Raw genomic sequence first — 10,131 nt, forward strand, 5'->3', positions numbered from 1 at the left:
TAATAATAATAATAATAATAATAATAATAATAATACATGGTAATATATCAAGAGACAAATAAAATGTGTTTTATATCCATATTATCAGATGATTTGCTCCTGCTGATGTGCAGGATTTTAAACAGATAATCCTCAAAAAGGAAGTCGAGAATTAGCCTCACCACTTGTGTGCTGTATCCACATGTCTCTCTGCTGTTTACTCTACACTCCTAAAAATAAATAAGAGGTCAAGAAGAACCAAAGAAGAGCTTTCACAGCAATTCTGTAGAAGAACCTATCAAACAAAGAGCGATTTTTTTCTACTGCCGTAAGAAATCGTTTTCCACTATAAAACATATTGTGAGTGATGGAAAGGTTCCACTCATGTCATTAGTCCTTAAAACTATACACTTTGACAAAGAACTATTTGAGAACCCAAAAAAGGAAACAACATATACATTGTTTTCTACACTGTAGTAGGATTTTAATAGGAACCAGTAAACTACTGTCACAATGTTTCTATTTTCTTACAGCATTGTGTTTCAGTGCCGCCAGCAATTGAAGGAGATCAGGGTGTAATATTTACACATTTAGGTGAGGTTCATTCCCCTCTCACGCCCCTCCATCAATCCTCGCTCGCTGATGTTACACTCGGCGTGACCCATTTGATCAAATACGACCTCAAATATACTGCGCAAACAGAGCAAACACACACACACACACACACACACACACACACACTCGAGTGTGTTCATTCTTATAAAGTTCCAGTAAAAATCGAATGTAAACAGTAAAATGGTAAAGTGTGTGTGAAAGTGTGTAGGTTTGTACACAATAAAACCTGGAGCAGCTTTAAGGGAAAAGGATAACGCTGATCAAACACTGCGATCAAACACTGTCTACATCAAATACACCTTCATTAATAACCTGCACATTTTTATTTCCATTTCCATCCATTCATCCACCCATCTATAATATATGGACAAAAGTTTTGTAGACACAAACTAAGATTAATATGTGCTTCTTTTTGAAGATTCCATTCCACATTTGCTGTTATAATGAGCTCCACTCTTCTGGGAAGATGTTTCAAAAGATTTTGGAGTATACTTTATTAAAGTCTGGTAGTGATGTAGGTGAGAAGGTGAGGAGTCCTGGGGTGCATTCAGTGTTCTTATCATCCAGGAGATCTTACACCAAATCCAATGGAAAGCAGATCTTCATGGTTCTGGCTTTGTGCACAGGGACATCATCATGCTGGAACAGGTTTGGGTCTCCTAGTTCAAGTGAAGGGAAAATGTCATGCCACAGCATCCAAAATAAAATGTCTAATACAATTGTTGGTTTGGTGAAGAACCACATATGGGTGGAAAAGTCGGGTGTCCCAATACTTTTGAAAACACACTGTTCGTATAAAACAGAAGTAAGTACACCCCTGTGTGATATGGCTTTAAAAGTAAATATTTACGGTTGTATTTAAGGTTGTCTCAGTAACTGCGTTAATTCTACGTTTGTTCTGATGTAAAATTAAACATTAAAGGTTTAAAGGTTAAAGTGTGGTATATTAAGCGTTCACACCCCACAGCAGGACCTTCACACCTTTCTTTAAACTCATTCACTTCATCCTGCAGGACAACAGAGCTGCACAAATGTTCTTCAGAGTCATCTGACCCTCAGCTGCTGTGTGCTGGAGGGGAGAAGTTTCTCCACCTTTCACTGTAAAATACTCCAAACGCATCGACATCAGGTCAGACCACATTCTAAACCAGACTCCTTTTTTGTTTGTTCCCTCTTTAAAAGTTGTTGCGAGAGGTTGTCATCTTTATCTAGGACATATCTTTCTCTTCTGACGAGATTCTGACTACACTTTTGACAAAACTATTCGGACACCCGTAATGTGGTTTTTTCCCCAAACTGTGAGCACAAAATTGGAGACTTGGAGACCTTCACTTGAACTAAGAGACCCAAACCTGCTCCAGCATGACAATGCCACTGTGCACAAAGCCAGCTCCTTGAAGATCTGCTTTACATGGGTTGGAAGATGTGGAAGGTCCACACACTTTTGTCCATACAGTGTGTGTATAAATATGAATTTCCTGCTCAGTGATCGAGTGAAACAGACTTTAAAGCACTTTTGTACGTCCCTCTGGAAAAGGGAATCCAAACAATATCTTTCACACCATCTGAGCGTCTACAGGAACTCTGATTCCCCAGATAAACCCTGTGTCCTGATTCAGACGCGCTTACAGTATGTTTCTCAGATGCAGGTCTCAGGTGATTTCTCTTCTGGAGCATTGAGTTTCTGCTTTGGGGTGTGAACCTCCAGTATCTTCTTTCGAAAGTATTTGGTTTTGCTTGAGAAAATAGTCATCATGGAAACAATGTGATTATAGAGAACTCAAAGAATGAAATATCTACATTCTATATATAAATATGGTTGTGTGAACAAATGTTAAGAAGTTGTATTAGTGCAGGATGTGTGTAAGGATGGTGTGTGACACAATATATGTGCAGAATACGGATTATGTATATTGTATGTACAGCATGTACAGATGATGTGTAGATATGAGGATAATCTGGAAAATACACTGAATTATATACAGGATAATTATATCGAATAATCAAAATAATCAGCAGCAGTGAACCACAGAAGAGTGACGAGGATGGAGGATCTCAGTGGATTTTGTTGTTAATGTTCTGAAATGTAGGAGGTCCTCCATCCTCATCGATCTTCAGTATAACTCCTGGTATCAGCCATCAGATTGTCACCAGGTCCCAACTTTAGAAGATACACAATAATAAATTCTTATTTTGCCCCGTTATCTGATCCCTGTAACGCAGCCACACCAGCCCTGTATGTAAACATCATTGATCAGGGGATCACACGCCTGCCAGATGGCAGAGAAAGAGCTGGAAAAGATGGGACTCCAAACTTTGTTGTTAATGTTGCCTGGTGTGTTTGTGTGTGTTTATATGTCTATGAAACATAAAACTACAGATGAAGCACATCCAACACAACTGAAATGGACTGTAACCAAACAATCAACATCTAAAGGGGACGTTGTGGACATGTTTTGGTCTGTGGACCGAGCCGGCTTCAGGTGTCGGTGTGTTAATCTCAGACCTTGTAAAACTGCCTGGTTTTCCTGTTTTACATTCCAAAACAATTCAGACGTGTGTTAACACGCATGCTAAGTACGGTGGTGTTTCTCAATGATACGTGCTTTGGGGCATTTTACAGCTTTCCCGGTCATTACTCCACAATGCACAGTAGGTAACAGATCTGAAAACAGACATTTCCCAGGGACATGAAACTGATTAAACCTTAAACCAGGCCTAATTTTCCTGTGAAATATATCAGACCCGTTAGTTTGGGTCACGTCTCAGTGTTATTACAGGGTTCAAAACTGCTCTGGTTTACTGAGATCCAAGAAATAATTTAAACAAACCAAACTGTGATTTAATCAAACTCAGACTCGAATAAAACACAATTTATTTACAGGAGAACAGAAATAAAGTAACTTTATATTAATCTGTAAAAGGCAAAAGGTTATAAGTTTTGTCTTCTTGGGCTAAAATAGCTGCATCTCTTTCAAATGAACCTCATACATTCAGTATATTATAAAGAACCTGATGCAGGAGGAAAAGTGCAATAAAAAATACTAAATGAAATAAAATAACTGGATTGAGGTTATTATAAGATGCAGATTTTCTCCTCATGAATGTTGTGTGAAAGGACGGAATGAAGACGGAACCTGTTTCCCCCTGGTGGTCATTAAAGGCACTACAGCTACCCGGGGACTGGACCTGCTGTAACTCAGGGGGTAGAAGTTCACCACAAAACACTGGTAGCTCCAACCAACATACACCAACTCTCCTGGTGCTTCATCTCGAGATGAATAAAGAGAATATGCTCTTGTATAAGAAGACTGCAGAGTTCAAAATCCAAAACAAGTGTGTGTGTTTTGTATCTGTTCTAAATGTACCTTAAATTAAAAACATGGTGTTTAATACTCTAATAAACATGCGCATAACCAAATATTGATGCTTTATGCAAATGTATGTTAATTATTAGTGAAACTGAAGTCAATATAGAGCATGAAGACTAAATATTCTTGTAAATCTTCTAAAGTAATTACGGTGTTTTAAATGGACACCAAACAGAACTTTTGCTGTTTCCACACGGACGGTTTTAACTGCCGGATTTGCGCAACATGGCGGATTTTGGTGCTTATTTGGTGCTTAATTATATGTTTAGCGAGTCAAAAAAATTTTTCAGGTTTTTTTTTTCTATCAGAGTAAAGAAAGACGCAGTGAATAAATGTGTGTTGTGCTAAAAGTTTAAATTTCATCTCATTTGTTTATATTTTTTATAAAATGGTCAAACAGAAACGTGCGCTGCGTTAATCATGCATTAATAAAATTTGTGCCATTAAACAACATTTCTGTTAACTCGTTAATTTTCACAGCCTGAACGTATATAAATATAAAAAAAAAAAAAAAAGAAATAATTATATAATGTGCTAAAAGTCCAGTTGGATATTAAAACAGGATATTTATAAAAGTTGATTTATACGAGAGAAAATGACCAAATAAAATAAATACAATGTAAAAATGGTGTTGGAGCCGAGAGCAGATGAGAAATCATCACAATTAGTTTTTTTTGGAAAACATTTTATTGGTTCTTTTTTGCAGTGTGAAAATCTGTAACATGGTCTGAAGTTGCCTGTGTGTGTGTGTGTGTGTGTGTGTGTGTGTGTGTGTATCCAGTGAAGTCACAGTCCATGAGTGTGTCAGATATCAAACATCAAAGTGTTAATGATGCACCATGTATGTGTGTGTATACAAATAAAGGCTAATAATAATAAAGGAGAGAAACAGTTAATGCAGACGTGGTGATTCTGCGTCTCTACTTGTAGAACTCGTGCTCCTGCTCATCCTTCTTGATGACCGTCTTGTAGGCTTTCTCAAAATCTTTGGCCAGGACGATGTAACGGTTTTCACGCACAGCGAGCATTCCAGCCTGACAACACACACACACACACACACAGCTGTAGTGGTGCAGTTGTATGAAGCATCTACACACGTCTACACGTCTCTCTCACACACACACACACACACACACACACACGTGAGACTGTTAAAGCAAGGTGTGTGAAGGCGTCTCTTACCTCCTGGCAGATGGAGTTAATATCAGCTCCAGAGACCTTGTCGGGACGGGCAACATCTAAACACACTGGTTAAGGAGAACACACACACACACACACACACACACACACACACACACACACACACACACACACACACACACACACACACACACACAGTAGATTTAACCCATAAACCGAGAGAACAAAATTTCCACGAAGACGTCGGAGCTCTGGATGCGTTCATCAGTTTAATTCTATTAAGAAAAAGAAAACCTGAGAAGGAAACTCGAGACAGAAGGAAAGAAGAAAAGGAAAGTGTTTAATCTATGGGACAGAAGAAAAAGATGAAAGAAAAAAAAGAAGGACAGAAGGAGGACAGGAAGCACAGAGTTAAAAAGAAAGAATGAAAGTGTTTATAATGATGGATCTCATACAATAAAGAAAAAAGAAAATTGAAGAGAGGAAGGAAGGAGAGAGGAAGGAAAAGAAGAAAGCAGGGAATCTGCTCCTTAAATGAACAGAGGAGGAAAAAAGAACTGTGGAGGAACAGAAAGTAAAGGAGGGGAAGAAGGGAGAAATAAAGAAGGAAATGAAAGAGGGATAAAAGAAACAGAGGAAGAAAATAAAGACTGATTAAAAGTAACAAACTTTCTTGCTTGAACATCTCCTCCACATCTCACCGAGTTCTCCGAGGTTCACGTGAGAAACTCCTGAGAAAAGGTCAACTTTGTGGGTGGGTGTGTGTGTGTGTGTGTGTGTTAGGCAGGTGTTCTAAATCAGGTGTGATGAGGATACAGTCCTCCAGGTCCACCTCCTCAGACAGGTTCATCTTGCTGGTGATGGTGGTGAAGATGAGACGTTTTTGTCTGCGGTCTGGGAGAGGAAACTCGATCTTACGGTCCAGACGACCTGGACGCAGCAGAGCCGGATCCAGAGTGTCGGCCCTGTTAGTGGCCATGATCACCTACACACACACACACACACACACACACACACACACACACACACACAGTGTGAAGGGTATATCTGATCAATGCCTGGAGCCTATTGGTTGAACTGTAAAAGGAATGAGCCAATCAGAATACATACTGAACTCCAAACTCACCTTCACGTTGACGTTCTGGTCAAATCCGTCCATCTGGTTCAGGAGCTCCAGTAGGATCCTTTGCACCTCTCTGTCAGCTGGAGAAAGAGGAAGAGAGGGTTATGATGGTTCTCAGTGAGTAAATGAGGAGATGAGAAGATAAAGGTGGTACCTCCAGTCTGGGCATCGAAGCGTTTGGTGGCGATGGCGTCGATCTCGTCGATGAAGATGATCGCAGGAGCGTTCTCTTTGGCCAATCGGAACACGTCTCTGACCATACGCGGTCCTTCACCCAGGTACTTCTGAACAAACTCGGAGCCCACGACACGAATAAACGCCGCTAACAAAAAAACACAGGAACAAAGATAAACACCTGTCTGTCTGAGTACCCACACCACCTGTCTGTCTGTCTGAGTACCCACACCACCTGTCTGTCTGTCTGAGTACCCACACCACCTGTCTGTCTGTCTGAGTACCCACACCACCTGTCTGTCTGTCTGAGTACCCACACCACCTGTCTGTCTGTCTGAGTACCCACACCACCTGTCTGTCTGTCTGTCTGTCTGTCTGTCACAGTCTTCTCCAGTTACCTCTGTGTGATTAATGTACCTGTGGTGTGATGAGCCACAGCTTTAGCCAGCATGGTTTTTCCACAGCCAGGTGGTCCATACATCAGAACTCCTCTTGGAGGGTCGATGCCGATCTGAAGAAACACACACACACACACACACACACACACACACACACACACACACACACACACACACACACACAGCTCAACATAAACGTTTCTCATCCAGATGATTTGAAGATCAGGGGGTAAAACACTATTTCCCCTAAATTCCTTACCTGCTTATAAAGCTCGAAGTGTGTGAGGGGCAGTTCCACAGCCTCCCGCACCTCCTGCTTCTGAATGTCCATCCCTCCAATATCAGCGTACATCACGTCTGGTTTCTGATCTGTCACATCAAACACACACACACACACACACACACACACACACACACACACACACACACACACACACACACAATTTAATTTCTCAAATAAAAGGGAAGTATTTCTGCTACAGAAAGGTGTAAGGGGGGTTGGAGGGGCAGTTTTTTTTTTTTTTTTTTTTTACCTGAGGTGAGCATCATGATGCTGCTGTCGGCCTCCGGGGGCAGAACGTCCACCAGAGCGTTGCTGTGTTTGTGAAGAGCCACAGAGGCATTGGGCTTCAGAAGCTCTCGGTCGATAGTGCTCAGGATCCGCACATAATAATTTGAACCTGCGCGCACGCACACACACACATGCACACGCACGCACACGCACAATTAACAACCACTGCACTCATTATAATTAAGGTAGGCAAGGGATGATCAAGGCTCCTAAGCTCCGCCCACAAACACCTGAGCACCAATATGAACTAATTACAGCACAGGTCCTCGGATACGACTTGGAAACCCAGACGGCATGAAGGTGTCCTGAAGCTTGTACCTGTTGTGGAGCCCACGATTGCGGTGTTCTGATCCACGGCCTCCAGGAACTGTCCAATAACCAGCGGGATGCTCTGGATCCTCTTCACCTCTTCCTGAGCATGAAGGAACTCCTTCTTCAGGTTCTTCTGCTCATCCTTAATGTACTCCTCCTGCACCTCCAAAAACTCCAGCTCCTGCTGTAGCTTCTACAGAGACATCATAAAAAAACATCAGGAATCTCTACACTAAATCAAATGAGTGTCAGGGTAAAGAGAGACAGGAGTTTGTGACTTGATTACATACGACAATAAAACAATACGTAGAAGAAAACCTGATGATGAAGAATAAAACAACAAATCAGCTTAAACAGGAAGTCATTTAACATAAATATGAATAAAAATCCTTACTTTATATTCATTTATTCCCCCAAACTGTAAACACATCATTCATGAGAATAATATAATCATTTACAATAATACACAAACCTTATATCTGCTGTACAGATCTTCCAGATCCTCGGGCTCTGGGGCCAAAAAGGACAAACTGGTCTGAGGTCGTGAGCTCAACATGGCTGGAACATCGTCCTACACACACACACACACACACACACACACACACACACACACACACACACGTTATTAATAAGCTGTAAATCACATGATTATACATGAGGAGCGTTTCTATGGTAACAGGTGATTGACAGGGATGTAATAAGCGAATGCTCCACTAATAAATGATTATTTGAGGTGTTTAACTCCGGGTTTCTGCAGGTTTTACAGTCAAACTTAAGACTTATTAAAACCTAAAATTTCACTTGTGAAGTTTAGACTTTTGAAGGAACCCTGTAACGGAACCGAGGGTGAAGATGTTGAACACTGATGTAAGGAGTCTCCAGTGTCAGAGGTGAAGCTGTAACACCGTGTGGTTTCTCAGGGACATCACGATGCTGCTGATCTTTTATGACATAGCAGAAGAAAGACGTGAAGGTCTGCAGGATGGTGTATAAAAGGAATAAAACGGCAGGAAGAAAAACTCTTCCAGCTCCACCACACCGACACTGAGACTGATCCATGCACAGAGGGTTCTCCCCGGTACACAGGTGGATCGGACAGGTGGATCAGACAGGTGCACACAGGTGTACTACAACACTATTTGATAGCACTTATACTAATCCAGCTGAAACATGGCTGAATCCCAAACAGACACTCGCTCCCTACACACGCGCCCTACACATTAGCTTCTTTAAGAGCTCGACATCCAAACACAAAGCACACTGATCCCGTAGCGGAAATAACAACGATTTTACTGAAGTATTAAATGCGTCCAAAACCAAAAAGAAGAATATTACAGAATAAACCCCGACCTTGGTGGTGATCATCTCCCCCTGAGACGAGACGAGACACGACACGACACAGCGCTAACGGGACCCGGCTAACCGGCTAAGCTACGCTACAGTACACAGCATGACGGAGCATTCCCGGGGCTTTGAATGAACCAGAACCGCGCTTGGGGGGGTTTTATCCGTCCCACAGCCCAACAGCGGACCAGGACACGTCCACCAGAGTCCACCAGGGGCAAACCGGACACGTATTACCCCGGAGACACCGTTAAAAAGGGCCAATAATGAGGATGAGGTTTTACCTGCACTCTCTCCACCAACACTCCACCGTCCTCCATCTTGGATTTACGGAGGATCTGACGTCGAGTGACGTCACGCGCAGGCTCGCGCTAACAAGAGTCAAAGTTAAAAATAATAATAATAATAATAATAATAATAATAATAATAATAATAATAATAATAATAATAATAATAATAAAACAATTTATAATTATTATTAATTAGTCCCGTTAGGGGTCGCTGCGTCTCCATAGCACTCATTATGAATAGTACTTAATAATATCATATTCTAATAATACATTAAGAATTCTTTATTTATCCCATACGGAAATTGTTTGGTTGCAGTTACTGACAATAAACGATCAAAGTAAAGATTAAAATGAAGAAATAAAAATAAGAAAATATAAATAAATACACAGGTTTTTTTTTACACTAATAAATTACACAATATATGTACAGAAATATGGTATATATAAGTTTCCGTTATGAAAAAATAGTACAATAATAATACACAGTGTATATACAGATATTATATGGATATGCAGAGAATCTAGGATATTTTATAAATTACACCTATAAACAATTATCATTGTAATGATTTTGTAATTGTAATGCTAAATGAATGCTAATTTAATAATGTTACTTAATTCTCAAATACATTTCACATGTTTTTCTTGTTTATGTCTAATAAAAAAACGGGGAAATTCTTTTTAAATATTAATTTCATCCAAACAGTAACAATTGCTGTAGATCTGTCAAGGGCGTGCGTTGTAGCACTAACGCGCATGTGCAAAGCAAACCGTTGCCGAGTAAAAAGAATGTGAGCGTGTCTCCGCCTGCTGG

The 10,131-nt window shown here is 40.6% G+C and overlaps 2 protein-coding genes across 4 annotated transcripts in view; both read right to left on the minus strand.

Annotated features, from left to right (window-relative positions):
* Positions 1 to 10,131, minus strand: part of LOC310719501 (beta-1,4-galactosyltransferase 3) — a 389,210-nt gene that overhangs the window by 14,766 nt on the left and 364,313 nt on the right. The gene's annotated exons all lie outside the window — the stretch shown is intronic.
* On the minus strand, positions 4,629 to 9,394 carry psmc4 (proteasome 26S subunit, ATPase 4). Of its 3 annotated transcripts, none has more exons than XM_083529306.1 (11): positions 9,312 to 9,394; positions 8,156 to 8,254; positions 7,690 to 7,876; positions 7,334 to 7,480; positions 7,060 to 7,169; positions 6,820 to 6,913; positions 6,383 to 6,550; positions 6,232 to 6,308; positions 5,922 to 6,090; positions 5,148 to 5,203; positions 4,629 to 4,999 (listed from the first exon to the last, which is right to left on the minus strand). In XM_083529306.1, exons 1-11 carry the CDS (start codon positions 9,345 to 9,347, stop codon positions 4,886 to 4,888), a joined length of 1,257 nt encoding a protein of 418 aa, XP_083385432.1. In that variant the 5' UTR covers positions 9,348 to 9,394; the 3' UTR covers positions 4,629 to 4,885. The 3 variants fall into 3 exon arrangements, with proteins under 3 accessions (XP_083385432.1, XP_083385433.1, XP_083385434.1); XM_083529307.1 differs by having other exon boundaries at positions 4,633 to 4,999; positions 9,034 to 9,319; XM_083529308.1 differs by lacking the exon at positions 4,629 to 4,999 and adding an exon at positions 5,040 to 5,064 and having other exon boundaries at positions 5,098 to 5,203.

Source organism: Silurus aristotelis (assembly GCF_946808225.1).
Source record: "Silurus aristotelis genome assembly, chromosome: 25".
NCBI classification, from domain to species: domain Eukaryota; kingdom Metazoa; phylum Chordata; class Actinopteri; order Siluriformes; family Siluridae; genus Silurus; species Silurus aristotelis.